Genomic DNA, 22,354 nt, shown 5'->3' on the forward strand with positions numbered 1-22,354 from the left:
TTTAATATTGCTACATATTCTACCATTGAATGTTTTTATAGTTATGGATGTATATTTTTAGCTTCTCAACATTCATCAAAATTAATAACACTGCAAGTATAATAATATCATAATGTTTTCTTTTTGAATTTACCAGGTCATCCTGCCAGTGTGGTTGAGGATTCTGAATGTGATGAAAGGCATCTATTGAATCCTATGGTAAACAAAAAATTGAATAAATAAATGAGCAGATTTGTGTTACATAGTTAATACAGACCTGGCTACCATGTCACGAAGGAATGAAGGGCAGTCTGGATAGAATATTTCTGAAGTCATGCCAAAACTACTCAGACAACCTCTCTGCTGATTTGTGGTGCTGAGGATGTGACCACGTGTATCCATTTAACTCCATTATTCATGGTATATATTGGTATCCCTGAATAGATTAGCAAATATAGTCAAATTATTTTAATGGGAAAGCTGTCTCACAAGTGAAGTGGTACTCCAAAACCATCCGTTTTCTAAAAATTGCACCCGACCACTTTTAGGGCATATATTGCCCATTGAACCCCAATCAGAAATTTGTTTACTAAACGTCTTGGTATCTCTAGATAGATAATCACTGCCTTTTCAAAAATAGGCAAAGTATTTTAATAATCAACACATGGCACCCCAAAAAACGGGACTGAAAAAAAAGGAAAACCATGAATTCCTTATTATTTTTAGCCCCATTATTATATACCACAATACTTACAAAATATATGTCAATTTTTCGATCCCAGCCAACAGCCACGACATACCTAATGTAGATATAAAGTGAAATATCTGTATTATCAAATAAGGGTTGTAACTTGATTAAATGGTGAAGCAAGTGTAGCCATCAAAAAACATCTAAAAAGCCTTTACGGAGGAGAAACACTAAAACACTTACGTGTTCCTGTTCATTGCCACGTAAATGCAGTCACATACTTCGTCACTTTTACCTTCTGGAAAGATAAGAACAAAGGTACTCCAGCAGCTTCAATGGTACTGTATGAGTCACTGGTAGAATGGTACCAAAAGTTTAATGTACATATCATAGTGTTATGTGTTATTCTGCTACTGGTTCTTCTAGAGTTCCTTTAAAGTAATATACAGCAAGCACCCTCGATAAGGACTCTGACAGCAATAGTATAAACCATAAAAAATACTGTAGAGCAATGAGAGGAAGCTGTTAAATCCATCACCTGATGAAGCTTTCTACCAACGTGTTATTCCTGGTGAAAAAAAAAAGTGCTTCTAACCTTTAGTTCTAAATGACCCTGTACTGTAGGTCCTCACACCGCACTCAGCTCTGTGCTGAGTTAGCAATAGCAGGCTTAAATAGAAGCGAAACCAGAGTGCGTGAAGCAGCAACAAATTAGGAATATGTGTGCTGAAATGAAAATGAACTACTGCTGCTGCCCAAACAATAGAGGACTATATCTGCAGATGTTTTAATATTAACAGGGATGGTAAGAAATGGACAAATAACTAAGCAGAGCTACAGCACTGTGTAATGCCGGCAATATAAACAAGTACTGTAGTACCGAAGACCTCTTGAAAATCCTTTAGGCTATCTAGTCTTCATTTCATGTCTATAGCGACTGCTAGGAAAACCAGAGAGTTGGTTGTATATCGCTAAATATTAAAAATAAATACATAATAAATAATGATAAATAAATTAAGCCCAATATTTGAGCAATAGTTCTGAGAACAACTGCAAGCCTTGTAATATTAATGTACAGTTTACAGGATAAAATATTTCTCTAAAATTATTGTTATATAGCATATGCTGTTTTATAAAATAAGCCAACGTACCCTTTTTTAAAGTGCGCAAACAGTGACCATTGTTGTAATTCCAAATTTTTAGGCACCCATCCCTTCCACCAGTTACAAGCCTGGAAGATAATTAGACATTACTGGATGTGTCAGTGCTTGCTGAATATTTTTCAAAAATGTGCTCTCAATAAAAACATAGAGATACCTTCTACCACTCATATCAAAGGTCATACAGGTTATAGAGGAATCGCCATGGGCACCACAGAACTCGAACACTAGCCTTCCAGTCTCATAATCCCACACTTTCACTACCTTTAAAGAATACAAGTCACTTAAGAAACACAACCAGGAAAGACAATTTAATATAGTCGTTTTCAGTTTTACTGCATAACTGACACAGAGGAAATTACGAGTGACTTATCAATTGTGATGGTAATGGTTTATTTTGCTGAACTAGTCAGTAATTCTGGTAGCGTGTTTCAACGCTTAGTAAAAGCATATTTATGCATGGACAGCAAAGTAATTATGATAAGTATGATCAAACATAGTATATGGTCATGAAAACTTCTGAAATGAGTACATTTACTCCAAATCCATATATTGTATTACGTTTTGAAAATCAGTCCCTTTGCTGTTATAGTGGTCGTATTCAATTCTAACAGCTCATTAGTGTTATTAATCATTGTAATGTTGAAGGGTTAATAAATAATGATTAAAAAGCAATGCAACGTCTACTTACAGATCCTTCTGTGCAGCTGACCACTTGTTTGAACTCCTTGTTGTAGGCACAGCACAGAACTGGCTCTTTATGGGAAACAATCAGGTGAGGTTGAGTCTGAGGCCTGTGATGCAAAAAATACAATTGCTCTGTGTGTATTTTGCAGTATATACTTGCATTTATATATATATGAATGTAATATGTGACTTTTAGGGTAGGGGTTATTTATTTCAATAGTACTGGCAATAAGAGACTTCTGCATTTTTCTTGCTCTTTTGTGCTGTGGCGCTGGTACTCTGCTTGGGTCCTGTGTTGCGCAATCATTCCCCACCTGTTAGAGTTCGGGTTTGTGCTGTCTTTACCCTGGACTCCCCGAGGAGGTGGATGTCAGCCGGCCACTGTTTTCGGACCCTGTCATTTCTCTGTTAAACTTGCTTTTAGTTTACTTAAGGAGGAAGCGGTGTGTTTTCAAACTAGTAGATGAGACGTGATATTATGGGAGTGTGCACTGGTTAATACCTGCCTTTAAGTTAATTTGTGGGATTGTTATAGTCGCATTGTTAATTTATAACTTTCAGTTTGTTTATGTAAATCTGTGGAAGTGTTTGTCCGCCTGCACCGTCCTGCTCTTCCGGGCTCACCCTGGACCCAGTCAAACCTTACTGTATGTTTGCTTGTGATGGGCTTTCTTGTTCTTTTTATATATTGTTTGGCAAGTGTATTAATTTGTGCATTGGTGTGAGCACTATTGTCATTATTATTGTTGTTACTATTTTGCTCACTTTATTATAATGTGTTTCAAACAGTGGCTCTATGGACTTGGTCTGGTCTGGTATACCGACCGATCAGGTCGTGTAAGGTGCTTGTTTGCCCCGTGTTATTCTCTCCCTCAGTAGTGCAGTCCTATTGTGTGCTTCCTCCCTCAGGTACTCACTTCAGACAACTCTTCCTGACTGTTTGCTGTTGTCACCCTGCAGCCACCATTGTGTTTTACGTTGATGCAGCACTGGGTTTTACCATCGCATATCTGAATAAACAATCACACTCAGATAAGAGCAGTAACTGTAATCTCCTTGAGCAGGAAAATTACGTTTTATTTTAAAACCACTGGGTGGCGAGAGTGTATTGGTCCTCAGCCAGTATATATATATATATATATATATATATATATATATATATATATATATATATATATATATATATATATTTCACAGATGCCCTCCACTTAGAACGGATCCTGTTAGAACAGAGTTCCATTTGCAACATATTGAGGAGTCATGTCCCTGCCCACCAACATGGTTTTTAGTGCGGAATTTGGTTAAAACAGGCTTGTTTATAACGTATATACCGTTTAATACGCAGTTTTCCTGTTCCCCAGGCAGATGTTTTGCGTTTCATACGTACCGTTTAATACATACAGTACCATTTAATACACAGTTTGAGATTTTACCCAAATAAGGTACACCCGGGACAGTAAATGACAGTTAAGGCGGCATTTGTGACGTCACACAGAAAAAGCAGTTGCTGTTTACCTTTGTTCTGTGTTTTTTGTTGGCACAGCCGTTGTACAGTTTAAACGTATACAGTTTAACTAGATTTACCGAAAATATAAACTCATAAAATGGTACTACTTACATTGTACGCTCCACAGGGGCGTGTTTTGTACAAATATTAAACTCCCGTTCTTTGGCAGTGAAGCTTTCTTGCATTGCTTAGTCAAGGTACTTCTGTTCGCAGTACATACAGCATTTCGAATTGTGTTTACTACGTACTTCATTTATAGTACTGATTCCCAGTGTCCCTAGGAGTCAGTTATAAGTGGAGTGAACATGTATCAAATAGTAATTTAAAAACCAAAATCAAGTATGTTATCATTTTAAACCTATGGTAAGAGATACAGATCGTTTCTAGTGACTTGTGTATGATTGGTAATGGGATAGGGAGTCATACACATATAATAAAACATTTACCAAACTGCTTGCTAATACACACCCTTCCATATAAATCCAGATCAATATCGGAGGTGCCACTATTGCTTAAATCAACTACTTTTGATTTTAGTTTGCTAAATTGTCTCATCAGGTAGGTGTTGTCTGAAATTCCATGATCTAGAATAAAGTTTACTGATCTGTATTCAAAATAATAAAAAGACTACTCACTTCAGCCTCAATGGCAGAAGAGCTATAGAATCTGTAGCAATGTAAAGAGATCGAACGGCTGGTGCATAAAGACAGGCCGAGACATCCCCTCGAATTCGGCTAGTTTTGGCGTCAACTGAGAATAGACAGGACTGATCTTGAAGGTCCCAAATCTGCAATACAAGACTGATATTTAAGTCATTTTTACAATATAAATGTTCAAAAATAACAACAAATATTGTTATGATTTACAGACAGTTAAAATATATTGGTTTCTTGCTCTGTTAAGGCAAGTAAATCACTTTGGAATGGATTTCTCAGTAGGCAAATTTCCCATTCCCAAAAATCACCTGCCTTCGATACACCTGCTGATGCCAAGTCTAATCAGACCACATATATAGATAGAAAATATATGTATATTGTATGAAGGAATTATTGCATATACAAAGGCATTCCTCCTCTCACATGCAGTGGTTAACGAGCACTCTCCAATGAAGATGCTTACTTACTGTATGTTATCAACCATTTAAGGCTGTTCTCTTCTTACAAGGTATAACCTAGGTGAGTTGATACAGATCAGAACCAGTGAACTAACCTTGACAGTATTGTCGGTGGAGACTGAGAAGATTCTGTTGTCCTCTGTGGAGATGTGCAGATGGAAGACGGGTGCACAGTGGCCTTTCAGCATTCCTGTTGGTTTCCTATAATCAAGTAAAGTCTCCCTTTAAGAGGTTGACTGAAACACATGTCAAACGCATTGAAGAAACTTTGATGTTCTGCTTCTTACCCGGGTACATATGGATTCCACATCCTAATAATCCTGTCCATTCCGCCGGTCACTATTAGGTTGTGGCCTTTACAAAAATCAAAGCTTTTCACTCCCTTGTGGATTCGAAACACAGTCTGATCACTGTCTGCTCTCCTCAGTGGAGGTCCTCTTTTTCCCTTTCCCTCTTTCCAGATGTCCTTGACTTCTTTCATCTGTTGTTCTAAGTTAGTGGTTCCTAGGGTACAACCTTTGGAAACAACACATATTGTTCCATGCTTTTATACAGTTTTTATTTTTCTGTTACTCTTGTTTGTATCTGACTGTTAGCTGATGAATCAATCTTTGATGTCCTCATTTCAAGTTACAACAAGGAGTTCAAACAAGTGGTCAGTTGTACAGATGGTTTTACCTCCTCTATAGTACAGTATAGAGCTGACAGAGGTGTTTGCCAGCCTAAGCATGCTTATATCTAGACAAAGACTTAAATAATGTCAGAAGGGGGTTCTGTACAGTGGTGTACTTCCTGTGTGTATTAAGGGTTAACAGTACAACTGCACAATCTACCAGTATATGTATGAAAATGGTATTTGATGCTAATTAAGGGTAGGGAATGAAATTGAACCTTTAAACCTTTAAGGGATACTTTCCTTCATGTTCCTATTTTTTTATTTATTACCTGTTTAATACCCTATTGTGTGTATATTGTACAATTATTGCTGTTCCTATGTTGATTATTGTTTGTGGATTTATTCCAGTTTAAGATTCCAAGGCTGACCATGCCGAAGTGAGGTAGTGAAGCATATTAGCATTGCGCTGTGCACTGAAGCCAACAGCTGAAGTAGTTTCATAGTGCTGCCCAATGCAGCTAATATGCTTAATCACCTCAACCCTCCCTTTTCAAAAGCATATTTTGTTGGAATAGTTCGTAAGCCTGGCAAATAATGATCAGAAATATATTAAAGTCGGAAATTAAATATTAGAAAAATGTGATGTTGGTTTAAGATCAACTAGATTTAACAAAAAAAATTTAATTTAAAAATTAAAAATTAAAAAAACATACCTATAACTAAAGCGGTAGACTCGTGGTTAGAGGCAGAGATAACAGATCGGATGGAATCATAATAGTTTAGCTGTAATAAAAGGCACATTGCAAATTCAAATAAGTGTAATTTAAATTCAAGAATCATTCGAATTGGATTACAATTCTGTACTTCCCATTTCAACATTGAATGTTACTGTCAGTAACGATCTTATTGAATAAGCAGGCATAGTCTACCATGATATAAGAGCTTCAGAACTTGCATGCCATTGCATGGATAGCATGCAGACCTATAAAACACTCACAAATATGCTGTATACAGTTACGTTGATAAAGATTACTAGTCCAACCATTTGTCAGATAATTGAACTAGTTTCTCTTTGGTATGGTTGAGGTGTTACCTGAGTTACCCAATCTTCGTGTACCTTCCACCGAATGTATATTATGTTGGGAGAATGAACAGCATTTTCTATTCCAATGTTCGGTACGTTTTCAACTTTTGGTAGCTTCTTCCACGTTCTGCCGATTGAATGTCAATTCATTAGAAAAGAGAGAATTTTAAACTTCAGGTCTTTATTTCCAGTTGTGTACTGCACATTTCCAAAACGTCTACATTCATTGCAAAGAGGATTGCCAGGTGGAGCTGTTTATTGTATGGTTATAAACACGTGATAATATAGCGAAAAGACCACTGTTATACCTTTTTAACTGTATTTAACTAGAACGAAACTACTCAGAACATTCTTTGTACTGGTCCGTCCTGCAACTACGTTATTTCTTGCTAGATTTAAACCATCTGAAAGTTTTACTTTGCCTTGCTTATAAATAGTATCTATTAAAAAAAAAAGTAACCAAGATTTTATAATCCACTTCTTTGTTTGTCAACACACTCCCGAAACCAAAAGATAACAGCACAACAGAAGGACCAGTAACAGTTGCAATAGTTAATATAATGTAAGAAGATTTATTTTAAAGACTATCAATCCTTTCATCCAATGCATTCATTAACTGGGTGAATTATATGATAAGGTTAAGCGTAATATGTTTTACACACCTTAATGTCTCTCCAACTGAAGTCATTATTAAAATGTTCACTGCTCCCTGGAATATGAAATTGTTTGACAATCAATAAACACCAAAAATATGGATGATCTGCACTTTGAGAATGGATTAATTTTTATCAACTGCCTTCCTGTCTAATCTACTGTTCTGAATCCTATCATTTAAAAAAAAAAAGTAGCATCAAATAAGAAAATGATATGGGACAATTTATTTCAATTTTAACATGCTTTATTTACAATGCAAACTAATCTTTTTAATTGTTGAGAAAAAAGGGGAAGGGCAATAGGTTACAACGATGAGGCAGTTAAATGGAAAAACAGTGGGTTGCAATACCCATAATGGATCATAGAACACAGCTGTGTACCAAATACAGTATGAAGACACAATCTCAGGCTGCTGTCTCTATCACGCAAAACCTTAAAAAGACCCCAGTGTGGCAGATATATTTGGTTAGAGGTCAATGTCAAGGTTGTCCCGACAATATCATTTTTTGTTTTTTAAAGTGCTCCATGGGCTCATTTTTATTGTATGTAACCAATAATCAAACTTGACCTATAGAATAACTGAATGCAGTTATATCAGGGAATGTAAAGGCATTTTTTGTTCATCTTGAAACCACAAAGTCATATGACCATAACATGCCAGCCATATTACTCTAGGTCTTATTTGTAAATGTTACATTTTGCCTGAGGCGTTTTCATAATGCTACAATATGAAGTCCGTACCTCAAACAGTTCATGAGGTAGGAGTTGTTGAAAAAGCAGCAGCTTTGGATTTACTAACTCATGGAATATGTGCACCTTCTTAAATCAAGGTAAGATCTTTAAAGGACCTAATAAACATGATCATTACCTGGTCATCTCCATAAAGAATCATGCATTCGTCAAGGCCTGTGGAACTGCACAAATGAAACAACAACAACATATATTTTTATATTGTTTATATGTACATTAATGCCATGAATTTTGCAGAAAAGAATGTTGTAATTCCTCACCAGTAGTTTAACCTTAAAGGAACAGTCTCCAATCCACTGACTTGACAGTATGGTTCTAGAGAGGACAGCTCATACAGTTGGATTTCTCTGTCTCTGCATTTGAACATAAAAAAAAAAAAAAATCTATCATCACAAAGAGGTTTTTTTTCTGAAAAATAGTTAATTATCTAGTTTAATCTCATTTATAAAGATTGTATAATTGTTACTGGAGTGATGAAGAAGTTTGCAGGACTTTGTCTTATAAAGCACCTGCAGCCCTTAATTGTAATTGATATTGTTATTGTTTCTTGTGTTCTTATTATGTTTTTGTTCACTCATTTGTTTTGTATTGAATTATACACATGCTTTATTCTATTGCACAATCTTTCTTTACCTCCTTCTTTTTACACACTGATATATACATATGTGTTCATATAAGGAGTTTGTTAATATAACTTATAATTGGTTAAATAGGCCATTTGGGGGTTGTGGGTTCCATTGAGAAATGCAGGGCTGAGACACTTGTATCAAGTCACTGGTGGGAATGAAGAAATTAATTAATGTGCAATGCACAGTATAAAAGGTCACCTACCAGACAAGTATGGGACATGCTAGCTGGGCAGTTTTTAAGGTTATATTTTAATTTATTTTGAAGCTAAGCACTTTTTTTAAAGGTTTCTACAGCAACATGTGTATGGTTAACGCTGTATTAATTATTTAAATTAAGAAGTGATTTTTATTTGGAAACTTCCATTTCCTGTGTCCGTTTTTGAAAGACATTATGTTAAAGTACTCCATTCCACTTTCAAACATCTTATCAGAAAACTATATGTACAATTTCAGTTTTTCCTATAGTGCCAGGGTCAACCTTTTCATCTTAGGTTTCTGGACAAGAGCAGTATGGATTAAAAATGATTTCAGGAGCCCTACAGATAAATATTATTGAGCACTTCCCAATGGTCTAAAGTCTTCAGTGAAATGTAATAGAGTTCAAAACTGTGTTTCTAGATTTATTTTCACTTCCAAAAAAGCTATTTTATACATCTCTGCTGTTATGAGTTTACATGCTTTCCGATTGGTTTTAATAAATAAGTCACGTGTACTGAGGCTGTTTGTCCACTTGAGTAACAAATGACATAGGCCACACAATCACACACACACTACAATACCAAGTCACCAGTAAGAGCATACCCTGTTCCCAGAATGAGCTTGTTGTATTGTGGCATAGTGGTAAAATCAGTTACCCACTTTGGTTTTCTGTTTGTTGGTCTGTCCTGCAGAAAAATAAAATAAAAGCCTGAATATCTTTAATGAAAATGCACATCTGAAAGAGTACAACGCATTTCCAGTTCTACACAAACTAGAACTATGTATTCCAGTATCTGCAGCTATTGCCTTACACATACAACTTCATATTATCCACACTGGTTGTTAAATAAGCCTTATGATAATAAATATGTACATACATATAGGAGGCAGGTGTTTACCTAACTCAGTAACTGTACAAAAGTTTATCAATATTGCATCAATGTTGAAAACAAAGTCACCTACAGGTCACTGAGATGATAGTGATTTCCATGACTTATTTCTTTTGTGGGATACGGATGATGCATAATGAATAGACTTGTCCGCAATTCTATAAAACAATGTCATTAATGTTTCTTGTAGTGCACTGCCATTGCCTTTCTAGGCATCACATTATGGCTATTGAAAGAAACGTTTGAATTAGAATCTCTTTCCCTACTTCTGTGTCCTGTAAATTAGTTATTTAGTCAAAGACTCCCAGCCTGCCTTTAAACCATCTTACACTCTATTTCTGCTTTTTAACTAATCTGTTTCTACCCTATAATAAATAGGTCACTGAGGCCTTTTGAAAATCACTGGTTCAATATCCACTCTGAACCTACATTCCTTTGATGATGCAATTGACATTGGGAATAACAAGTTAAGTAAGTGCTCTTATATTAAAAATATTCAGTTTTAAAAACAAAGCACCTATTTCCATGGTGTGGATTTCTTTAGCACCCACAGGGCATCAGACCTTCACAAGAAATGACAATGCACTACAGGTAATCTTTAAAAAATGTAATTAACTTTAATGGACTATGATTTGTTTGTTTCCTGCCAATGAAGTGCCTTGCTGGCTCTGACAGCATTCGTGGCTGTGACAGAGCTGCACTGAAACTGGGATGAAGACAATAAAGTGTGCTGTGGCATACACCAGGAAACAGTGCTATCACTGTTGCCAAAGTATACATTGTAAGACATGATAGCGTTCTCCCACTCTTCTTATAAGAGCAGGAAATTAACTCTACGGCAGTGCTTCCCAAACTGGGGGGTTGTGACCCTTGGGGGCAGCTATATAGTTTCAGGGGCCACAGCATATACAGAAACATTGCAAAGCAATGTTCCTCCGGGCTAGGTGATCATTTTGTTTACATTCTGCTGTTAGGAGGGTGGAGTGATTTTGAATGTAATGCATACAATCTTGACATCAGTTCTATGATACATTTAGAATTTGTATTTCAAATTTACTGTATTACCATACAGCCAAAGACAGTGCTTTTAGAGGAACAACAGTTCAATTTTTTTTTTTTTTTTTTTTATTTATTGGGTGGGAGTCCTCAGTCAGAATTCCTAATTTCATGGGGGGCTGCTGCCCCAAGCAACCCCTAGAAAACAATGCTCCATACTCCTTCCGATAGGCAACCCTTGGGACTAGTTGTCATTGTTCACTGCTGTTGGCTGTATACTTACAAAGACAGTCTTGCTTCTCTTTAGCTTTAGTTGAGGACACCAGTAGTTGATGTTCCCATCCTCTCTTACAGTTATAAATGTGTTGTCAGGTGTTGTGCGGATATTGAGTACGGGGTCCCCATGAGACATTTCTCTTATAGTCGCAGGAACTGCAAAGGTGACCTCTTTCTTCCGGGTTGCAGACTCTTCCTTCTCTGCATACTCCAACTGCATGTATGTGCAAAACTCATTCTATAAGGGGACAGCAGGAGATATTTCAGTCATTTCTAGCAATGTGAAGCAGCTAGCTATGAATGCAGAGTGTTTTAGAAGTCTGGAATCAAAGTCCAATTAGAAAATCATTAACAAATGTAAACGTAAACCAAATCTATAAAGAAGCACAATCTAAGGAACAACTCAAGCAGTGAAAAAGTAAAACTAACATTAAGAAATTGTGTAATTAAATGTGCAAAAACTGCCCTCTTTCAGTGTACAATACAACATGCATTTAAGTATGTTGTTTATGAAACAAAAAAACAAACAAAAAAAATCAATATTGTACTGAATGAAATTAGTGACTGATGTTTCTAAGTTTAATTTAACTTTAGTGAATAACAACTGTAGAGAGTCACGTTTGAATTCAACACACATAATATGCAGGAATCGTTTTAATTAGCATCTTGTAGTCTTTTCTGTAATTTAAAATAGAAAATTAGCTAAACTCTAAACAAACATATTTAAAATGAACAAAAAAATATGTTTTAAAGAAAACGTCAAACTACTAAAATGAACTAAACACAAAAAAATCTGCTCTCTTAAATGTAATCTTACCCACTGAATTTTGCCCTTTGCAGAATAATCAATCTTCTTAAACAACTCTTCTATTTGTTCATCACTCTAATAGATAAAAAAAGACTATTACATGATATGAAATAATATTAACATAATATATACATTTGTGAATGACAATTTTGTTATAACGGTTCCTCAGAATAATATTAAAAGTAGTAAAGTTACTTTATAAAATACGTTAAAAAAAATAAGTTTGTCACATTAAATATCTTTGTTATGATTACATTCACAGCCCTTTCTCTAAGTCTATCTCCATTACCTTCTGTTCGGCATTTCTCTTTCCCACTGTAGCCATCATTCGTGACTTTTATTCTTTCTAATAAAGCAGTTGATATCCCATGCATTAAAAAGCTCTGAAACAGCGATTCCCAAATACAATACCAGCTGAGGAGCTTGAATGGTTGGTATGAGCAACGGCAGAGGTAGGAGTAGCAGGGGAAGGACCATAGCCAAGTATTCTGCTTTTCTTTTGTAAGCCAATCAATCAATTCTTTCAAAGTAATATATATTGAATGGCTTAAATTCCAAAATTATGGTCACAGTATTGGACTGTCATTTGGTCTCCCCACCCCTAAAGTCAGCTACTGGCCAAATATAAGAAGGCTTGATTAAAGCCATTAACAGACCCAGTGCAGTATGTTGTAAAAATGTCAAATTTGAGTACAGGTTTATAGTTTGTCTGCTCTTGCAAATAACATTCCCATGACCTAAACTTATATTTGTTGGCATTTTCCAACCCGTACAATCCCATGTAGTCCTGAGCACTTCTTAACGATTCGCTTGAAGTTGACCTCATCCAAAGATCTCCTGCCATTCTTTTCAAATTCCTAAAGCACAGGGAGGCAAGTGGTGAACTCATTAAAACGGCTTCATTTAGATGAACTGTGAAAAAAAGCATTGAAAAACAGGAGTTTACGCTGTTAGTTAATAGTACAGGGGATTCACATTGGTTGTTAAACTTAACAAGTAAGTACCTTTTCTTGTCTTGGTTTTATTTTAATTGAATTCCCAAATGGCCTGCAAACAGCTAAGATTACACATATGAAATGAACATCCAGTTTTGCACAAGCAATATTTACTATTTTTAAAAGTTAATTTTTAGTTTATTAAAGTTTATTTAAAAGAGAACAAGTTACCTTGGTGGATAACAATAAATTAAATCTAATCAAACGTAAGATAGTAAAGGGCAGTTATAGCTTCAATTGTCTCTTTTTGTTATTTTTGTATATATCGCATATTTTTTACATGGCTAACTCAATTTTCTTTTTTTTTTAAATAAGAAATAAACAGCCTACACTATAATGGGGTTGCTGTAAATTTAGAATGCATTCTAATATATAATGTTGTTGTTATAATGTTGAAGCTGGCAGAGGCAGAGGCCGGAGGTGACCTCACTATTAAGCAGTACCTAGCCCAAGGCCTCTCCATTCAGGCAGAGGCTGATTATTCCGTACTTCCATTACCCTGCAGGGATTAGTCTTTTACTGACTCAGATGTGCCTTTTCCCTTGATATAAGCAAAACATGAAAACATCTACCTCAAAAGCCACCTTGAGTTTCTCTAGATTTCCAAGTGATACTCTCTGTTCAATCTGTTAAAAACAAAAAATATTTTATTAAAATTCTATTTATATTTGCACCTCAGTTATTCTTTGAGTTTGTCTTGTCAAGTTTGGACTTCAATTTCCTCTTATCTTGTAACACCTATATGCATGCTATTCAAGCAAGCATTCAAATAAATCACAAGCACAACGAAAAAAAAAAAAATCATGTTGAACTCAATGTCAATTTTCATTTGGCAAAACAACTACACTCAAATCCAACACTTCGTGCAATCTTTAACTCACCATCCAGTTAGTAAACTCTGGGAGCTACAAGGAAAAGGCAGAAACATGCATGGATACAAATGCAACTTTTTCTCCTTTCCTCCTTGACCAAAAGTACATTTCTGCTAGTCACTATTGCAGAAATTCATATTAGGGGCTAAAATGAAGAACAGAAATCCCAGTATTCATTAGCAGCTTTTGGTTATACAGTATTTTAAAATAGGCTAATTATGTGTTCAGGAATACAATTTAGTAAGCAAGGGGTTTGAGTGGGGTTAAAGGGCAAACGATCAACCCTGATCATTTTGCATCGCTAGAAAGTGAATGTTGTTGTAATACTAAAGTAACATAGTCAAATTCTTCAGTGTTATCAAAAGACCTCTTATTGAAATACGTGTCAAAGGAATTCTTCTAGAAAATGTAGTTTTGTGGTACCAGTGATATTTGAGTCGACGACGATATATTATCATGATATGTAGTGAGCGAGGGTTCTGAATGAGGTGAAATAAGCAACAAAGAAGCACAATAATTGTCATCACGAGAACCAGACTAATGAGATTCTCACTTCGTTTTTATACACTAATAACAGAGCCCTTCTAAATGCATTCAAAGTTTCAAGAAAATGCACCTAAGCTGACACCAATGACATCACTTGGATATCATTGGCTCCCTAGCAACAAGAAACCCTGTCAGCCCTTCAAACATGCATTAATAAATTACAAAGGATAAACATTAGTCATGCTTTGGCATGAAAACTAATTTGACTAATATTTATAGACATTCTTAATAATAAGCTTCCTTCATGTTATAAAAACATAATGTTTTTCTTTTCTTCAGGTTAGAAGCGGGAATTGAAGGGAAAGAACATTTCTTTCACAGACATCGAAAAGTAAGACATCCACTTAAAACGTAAAAATATCTGAAATACAACAATATCAGACTGAAACACTCTGCTAACTTCATATGATGTAACACTGCTAGCTGGTATTCAGAATATCGTAACAGCTGATTGCATATTATAATACTGTACTGATATAGTCATTTAAAAATATATACATTTACAATTAAATGCATTTTCTCTTGCTTGCTTCCTCCAAAAAATATTTTCTAGTTTTTATATATATATATATATATATATATAGGACTAGGTTTGATAAAGATCCCATAGCACTGTATGCAAACTTAGTCCCAGCCATACAAAAAAAATTGTATTCGCAACTGGATTAGTCTGTTAGAACAGCAACTTTGTTCTCCAGTCCATTAACTGTTGCACAAATTTATACCAAACATTAAAAAAAAACTGAAGTACGAACAATTTATATCATAATCTATACAGCCAAGCATGATAGCACCATATTATCATTCAAATGTAAAAACTCTACCTGCATATCCTTTATACTAAAAATCCGTTATGACTCCTTCTAGTGGAATACGCATCTGCCAAAAGTCCTGTTGGTTTTAACCAACTCATTAATAATGAACTTAAAATAACAATAGTTCTTCTGCAGCAGCAACACATTTCAGATTTGTGATGATTGAAAGCGATGAGATGTGATGGAGTGAAGGCTTTATTGTGTCAGGCCATTGCAATGCTCAGAGTGGCTATCCAGTTTCTTAGTGACGAGACCACAGAAGAGAATGAAACAAAAAAATAATAATAATAAAAGCAGACTTCGATATCTGTAGTCAGGGCATTGATGTTCATTAAGGCAACAGTTGATTAAAGGTCTACAGCTTGTTAACAGTCTTGATGTGAGTGGGTCACAACCTTTTGGAACCTCCTGGGTTAATTGACACCTCTTAGTAAGCTTGGAGTAACAGGCACAGCCATGGAGGACAAGGTGGGGAGCAGGAGTACAGCTTTTTATATCTATCTTTTCAATAACTCGACCCCTGTTTTTTGCACTAAATTTGGAATGCCCAATTTGCAGGGTTGGGCAAAATACTCAGGAAATGTATTTTCAATACAAAATACAATTGCAGATCTCCAGCATTTTTTCAGCAGTTTTTCAACCAGATGCTTTCCACAAAGCAGAACATTTGCCCATTGCTGAATTATTGAGACTGGACAATGTGGGAGACTCTGTCTATACTATAATCTCTATCTAATCTATATGTCTAATAAAAACCTGTCTCTCTCTCAAGCTTTTGCCAACATCTGCGATTTCGCTAGACTGTCCTGTTGATTTAAAGTTAGTCCCAATCGAATATGCGATCACTATAATTCAATTTCATACAGCTGCAGGTTAAAATATTTAAACTATTACTGACAATGTATTTTGGAGTATTTTTGAAATTACAAAATACTCAGGATACAAAATTGGCATTTGCATTACAAATTACAAAATACAAATGTAATGAAAACATATATTTTATTTACATGTATTTTCAGAACTGCCCAACTATGGCAATTCCAGTGCCACTTCCAATGGAGTGACTTCTCCCTGCTCCAGCCCACTCACTGACTTCTGTTCTCGCTGTCAAGCCACTTACCTGCAGACGTGCTGTGACACATCAGAGTGTACCTTGTGACTATAAATAGATTTAATGTGACATAACTTCAGTCTTAGCAGCTCCTTGAGAAAGACATTTTAAAAAAAATATAATGTCTAATTTCTTGTCGGTAGTTATGAATTTCCTTGCAATGGCAGCTGTAGGCAGAGTAGCACATTAGCCATAAATACTGAGTTACATGATGTATGCATCGGCTCCAGCAGTTAACTCTAACAAATCCAACATGGTTGAGTTATTTGTCATGCTTATTGGTTGCAGTATATGGTAAAATGTCTCTCAGGGCCTTGCAGATTCTTTTGGTTGAAATGTTTAAGGCTGCCTGTATCGTGTTTCCAGCATTTCATTAGCACACCAGCTGGCAGTCAAGGGCACAAGGGAGCTGAATGAATAATGTTTTTTAATACATTCCAAATGACAGTAATGTATGTCTAAGGTATTTCTGCAGCTGATAAAATAATCTTCATGTCTTTTTTTTTTTTTGTTGTTGTTGTACACAACACAACTAGCAGTGCACCTGCCTTGAGAAAATAAAAGGTCTAACAGGACACAAAAAGAGCAGTGACACCTTGTGGCCAATTGCTGTATGTTTCACACCCCCGCACCGTCCTTTTCAACAAATATTTCGATTTCCTTCCTAATGCAGGTTTCAGTATTTCTGGGTTAGGATATTAAATACTTAATATAAAACAATACCTCAAGCACCTTTTTAACAACTGCAGTAAAATAGAACGTATTTACAAATCAAAAGAGCCTATTGATTTAAAGGACTCAACTAATGTGTGCATTAGTAACACCGTAGCAACATATTGAGCAACAAGAAAATAAACAAATGAATAAATAAATCGCTCCACAGACATGCACAGGGGAATGAGTGTTGCCATTAAAACCTTACATAGCTTACAAAAGAATGCATTACTACAAAGTCACTTGGTCACTATATATTGTTGCCATGAACCCCCCCCCCAAAAAAAACCCATTAAACACAGAGGATTAAAGCTTCGTGGCAGGTGACAGTAGACAAAATCCAGGCCTGACACCGTACTGGATTCCTCAGTGAAGCCTCTGTTCGTCATATGTAAGTGTTGTATATTGTTTGTCTTTTTGTTCTTGCTGGTTTTACTGAGTTTCAGGTGTCTTAGTGGATCAACCTCAATGAATGTCATCTAATTTAATAAGCTATTGAAGAGCGTTTCATGGCAAGACAGTGAAATGTGAAGGACGTATAACACCAGAGCACGTGGGCAGCAAAATCTAGGAGTTACCACAGGTGGGTGTTGGGGATAATGTCACTAACACATCAATGACCATGGCTGACCTTGTCATCTGACTAAAATGCATTGGGGGCACCCTGTATAATCCTCGTAACACTGACAGTGCAGGATTAGTGTTATTAAAATAAAAACTCTGCAAGTCATTGTTATACTATACAGCGGAGCAGTTCATATTCTGTGGCTGAAAAAGGTCATATCAATTACCAGTTTTTAAAGAGCTATGCAGTTATAGAGTATTTATTATACTGCCTCTGTAGTCCTGTTACACGTAAAATAAGACCTGGGAACCCTATATTTACAATATTATTTACAGTAGCTGGTACTAGGCCATTAAACTTGCTTTTATGTTTTGTACATGTCTTGTATTTTTCTGTATGTTTTATGTATGGGTGTTATAATTGCTTTACTTTTAATATGCTTTGTCATAAACTGAACCCTGACAGTAATATCCTGACATTACTGGCTTGTGAAGTTACTTGGAAACCCACTGTTCTTTCAATTCAGCTGTAAATATGTCACTAAGCATTTTGCCAGTACTAAAAATGAACCTTCTACTTTTGAAAATTAGGGCTTATTTCAGAAGGGGTATTTTACTGTGCAGCGCAAATGCATTTCAACTTTTGTTTTCTTTTTAAAAATGCCCCTTCTGAAACTCAAACTTTAGTTCTGGTTTTGTAAAATGAACAGATGTTTTTTTTTTTTTTTTTTTTTTCTCCTTTCAAAAAATAGGAGTTAATTAAAGACCTTTTGTTTTTTTAAATGCCCCCTTAACTTTTCAAACCTTTAACTTTTGGAGACTTCTTGTAGGATCCGCTGATCGGAGGATATTTTCATTGTCTGCTACATTCTGAGCGAGACTAACGGAATGGCGTCTGTGCTGCTGCTTCAGTAACTCCTTTTCCAGCCATTCCGGAGGCTGTTCGCTCTTCTGTGGTTCCTCCCACTGAAAGTGCCAATGAACAGCATCAGACCTGGTGCCAGCTACTGACGTTTTTGCACGGTGCCGTAGTGAACCAAGTTTTGCAGTTGCTGGCCTTATCTCCTCTAAAATGCTGCAAAACACAAATGACAAACAAATACAATCATTATTTCAATTAATTAAGTCCTTTCCAGCCAAATATTCATTTAAATTGCAACTTAAAATGTGTATGTCTTGTGACCCTGTTTCTTTTTTAATTTGCTCTCACTTGGAGTTTATATCTCTCTTTGTCCACCACGAGTCGTGTCCTGTACTAGAGACAAGGTCAACTGTACATATTAGGGTATATTTTAGTTATAGCAGTGGTATTTACCACCATACAATGTATAAATGTATGTTGCTTCACAGACCTCATTGCTCTGTAAACTAAAGACAAAATGTTACGGTTTATGTCTTCTTCAGAAATGCTAAGAAGGCAGCGGTCAAAACAATTGTCTACTTGATTCAGTTTCATCTAGTGTCACCTCAGAAATTAACAAAGCAAAAAGAGTAAATAAAAGGCTATTCTACATATAGGAGGAATATACTGTACTGCTTGTTGAATATCAAAATAAATGTCAGACTTGTGTTGATGTTTTTTATAGTGTAGGTTGCTACACAGAACACAATATTAAATGTGGAGTTATTGCATTGAAATCACATAGTTCCTGGGCATCAGCTTTGAAGTCTTGTAAGAACCCTACTGTTATGCTAGTAAAGATTGCTTCCTTCTTTCTCAACACCATGTTTTGTTCACAAGCTCCTTCAAACACAACACTTTCAACTAAAGGCCAGTTTTCCTTTAAAAAGCATCTAAGATAAAACCATGAATAAAGAAATAAATAAAAAGCCAAACTAAAAAGAAGCGTATACAAAGTAACTGAATGTCTAAGCAATCCAAGCTGTATAAAAACGTAATCCTTTCAGTCGTCCTGTTTTATTAATGCAGTAATGTTAGCATGTGCTCTCTTGTAATTGGTAAGGCAATATGGTAAGAGTTTTAGACTCCTTAGACCTGCCAGCTAAAAAATTTCCAGTTCAATGATATACATACAAACAAGATTGCCCAAGGAGTCTTGGGTTTGAATCCTGCTTCTATCAGTGAGTGCATAATTATCCATCCAAAATATGTACATTAGATACATGTGCGGTAGTTACTATGGTTACCATTGCTGCACCGTGGTACCATATCATTTCAGTACAAGAGGGGTACGATGCCAGCACCACTGTACAATATTTGTTGCAAAGCCATTGTAATACTGTGATCTCCTAATGGTTGTTAGGGCTTCTTTAGGACAATACAACTGCCACCATGTTATCCCCATATTTAATTTTTTTCTCGAGGTCTGGTAGCTACCATACTAAATAACATTGCCTCATAACATTGTATATAAGAACGGCTGGATTTGGGCTCAGATTCGAACTGCTTTCTAAATGCAAAGTTTTACAGTGTTAATTTTCTCAGGGCAAAAGCAGCAGGAAGCTTACACGTATGCCAAGTTTCCTTTTATTGTGATTTTATCTGTTTCTTAAATAAATATTTCTAGTGCTAAGCATACACAATTGGCCCCCAGTACCATAAAATGCTCCACAGTTAATGCCCTTCCATGAAATACTGTGACCAGCTGGTCCCTTGACAACAGTAAACAATCTCCAAACAACACTGATTTCATTCATACCTGACAAACAACCAACAGTTTTTCCTGAACATTAAATTAGAAATAAAATGTTACTACTGAGCTGAGGTTGTAAAAAACACGCAACCCCCCCCCCCCAAAAAAAAAGCAGGTAAGCAGATATATAGCCAATACAAGACTACATGTTGTGCAAGCATTTAGTTTACATACACACTTAGCTTTTCAAATGCAGTCACAAATTTATTTTTCTGTTTGAAATATAATTAAATAAAATTTGTGTTGCCAGTGCACTGTACCTGGTAATGTGGTAGGTTTCTAATTTTCCAGAGGCTGAGCTGGGACGCACTTTCTTTCCCAGTGGCATGTCTGAAAGATAGCTTGCTTGACAGTCTTACAAAACACTCTGCATTGTATTTTAATTCTTCTTCATACAGTTTTCAGAGACCCATTTCTGTAGAAGTTTCTCACTGTTGCATTTGGTTCTCTTCCAGGCACTGTTTCTCTCTGCTGTGCATACGGACGCCTTCAGGATACACTGTTGCTGTTTGTTGTGAGCTCATGTTACCTGCTAGTCTAACTCTAGCATTACACCTAAAGGTGACAGGGGAGGCTTAAGCTTCCACCTGCAGCAAATCATTTGTTCAGTGTTTAATTATAAAGTTATTTATTCAAGAGTTTGCATAATGCAATAAATAACTTATTATATAGGCTTCTATCCGTATAGCTGTGTGTTTGTCTGTCTGTCTGTCTCCTGTGTTTATAATCTATGTATTTATCTATAATCGATGTGAAAGGGACTCATAAAACATGATTCACTCATGGAAATAAAACCATAAGGAAATTAAAATGTGGAAAACACCTGTCAGTCTTTTTAAAATATGGGCTTTGTTCTTCATTCTGTAGTACTTTTTTTGTGACAGGGTAGAGAGGAGTCTTTTAATTCCTGAAGTAGCACACTTTTCGTTTCCAAAGAGCACTAAAGCTAACATAATACGTTTTTATGGTTTCAGTCATTCCTCAATTATGTTTTTCTTTGTATTTAAAAAAGGTTTTTATGCTCACAGTGAAAGCAACTTCCTATTTTTGGCAAACTGTTGCTGTTTATTTTATAGTACCTCGCCACGCCCCACTTTATATCAATTTGTGAAACAAAAGCCTGAGATAAGAAGGTTCATATGAAAGTAAGTTGCTATACAGTATTTAAATGTTCCAAATGAGAAGTACAGTAGTGCAATATATCTTACAAAACACAGCAATGTGTATGCTTACAGTATCTTACATGTTTTAATTGTTACAATGTATTGTAGACTATTATAATCAATGCAATACCATCCCATTTGAAGTTATATTAAACAAGTCTGACTGTGTGGGTATAACATAACTGTTAAAAATGTACATATTTAAAGAAAAAATACTTATTTGTAATATTGCTGAAACTATTACCAACAATTTCATTTAAATTCAATACGGCATCACAGAAGATTGCTGCTGCTTTTGTGAACAAGCTTGCTCAGTATTTTACAGTAGGCAATTCAGAGGCAATGTGTATAAATTATAGCAAAGCAATGCTTGCTAGCAATTATTATCTAGTTCAGGGGTTTCCAACCCTGGTCCTGGAGAGCTACTGTGGCTGCTGGTTTTCGTTTCATCCAATCTCTCAGTTACTTAATTGAATCAGTTATTGGCTTGGTTAGTCAAGATTAACAGGTGTTCAGATCTTTAGCCACTGATGATGTAAAGACACCTATACAACCTGCTGGATAGGGGCTCTCCAGGACCAGGTTTGGAGACCCCTGATCTAGTGTAACCTGGTCCATCGGCAAAATATTATAGGTAGGTGAATTTATTTGTCACTAGCAATTATACAGTATGAAATGTGATACAAGCTTATGCAATGTCAGTTTTCAGATTAGATTGTAGACTGCAGTTGGAGCTGACAGTAGCCCCAGTATTATACTGGAACAAAATGAAACAGGGTTTACTGTATTGTGCGTATGTTGGTACAAGTGGCTGCAGGTTCGGAGTGCTGTAGGAATAAACTATAACATGGCAGTGCTGTGTGTTATATCCACCAGTTAGGGTG

At 35.8% G+C, this 22,354-nt stretch overlaps 1 protein-coding gene across 1 annotated transcript in view; it reads right to left on the reverse strand.

Annotated features, from left to right (window-relative positions):
• Positions 1–20,789, reverse strand: part of wdr95 (WD40 repeat domain 95) — a 28,642-nt gene extending 7,853 nt beyond the window's left edge. The window contains exons 1-21 of the mRNA XM_041232640.1: positions 20,568–20,789; positions 18,458–18,728; positions 13,604–13,657; positions 12,810–12,893; positions 12,046–12,111; positions 11,236–11,466; positions 9,670–9,752; positions 8,500–8,592; positions 8,358–8,403; positions 7,498–7,544; positions 6,845–6,962; positions 6,465–6,534; positions 5,423–5,651; positions 5,231–5,336; positions 4,657–4,808; positions 2,519–2,621; positions 1,985–2,091; positions 1,819–1,898; positions 911–965; positions 734–779; positions 134–193 (exon numbers count right to left, since the gene is read on the reverse strand). Of these exons, the coding sequence (XP_041088574.1) occupies positions 134–193; positions 734–779; positions 911–965; positions 1,819–1,898; positions 1,985–2,091; positions 2,519–2,621; positions 4,657–4,808; positions 5,231–5,336; positions 5,423–5,651; positions 6,465–6,534; positions 6,845–6,962; positions 7,498–7,544; positions 8,358–8,403; positions 8,500–8,592; positions 9,670–9,752; positions 11,236–11,466; positions 12,046–12,111; positions 12,810–12,893; positions 13,604–13,657; positions 18,458–18,728; positions 20,568–20,635 (2,169 nt within the window). The 5' untranslated portion in view covers positions 20,636–20,789. The remainder of the gene's footprint in view (positions 1–133; positions 194–733; positions 780–910; positions 966–1,818; positions 1,899–1,984; positions 2,092–2,518; positions 2,622–4,656; positions 4,809–5,230; positions 5,337–5,422; positions 5,652–6,464; positions 6,535–6,844; positions 6,963–7,497; positions 7,545–8,357; positions 8,404–8,499; positions 8,593–9,669; positions 9,753–11,235; positions 11,467–12,045; positions 12,112–12,809; positions 12,894–13,603; positions 13,658–18,457; positions 18,729–20,567) is intronic.
• Between the last annotated feature and the right edge of the window lie 1,565 nt (positions 20,790–22,354).

This window comes from Polyodon spathula, chromosome 30 (genome assembly GCF_017654505.1).
Source record: "Polyodon spathula isolate WHYD16114869_AA chromosome 30, ASM1765450v1, whole genome shotgun sequence".
In the NCBI taxonomy this organism is placed as follows: Eukaryota; Metazoa; Chordata; class Actinopteri; order Acipenseriformes; family Polyodontidae; genus Polyodon; species Polyodon spathula.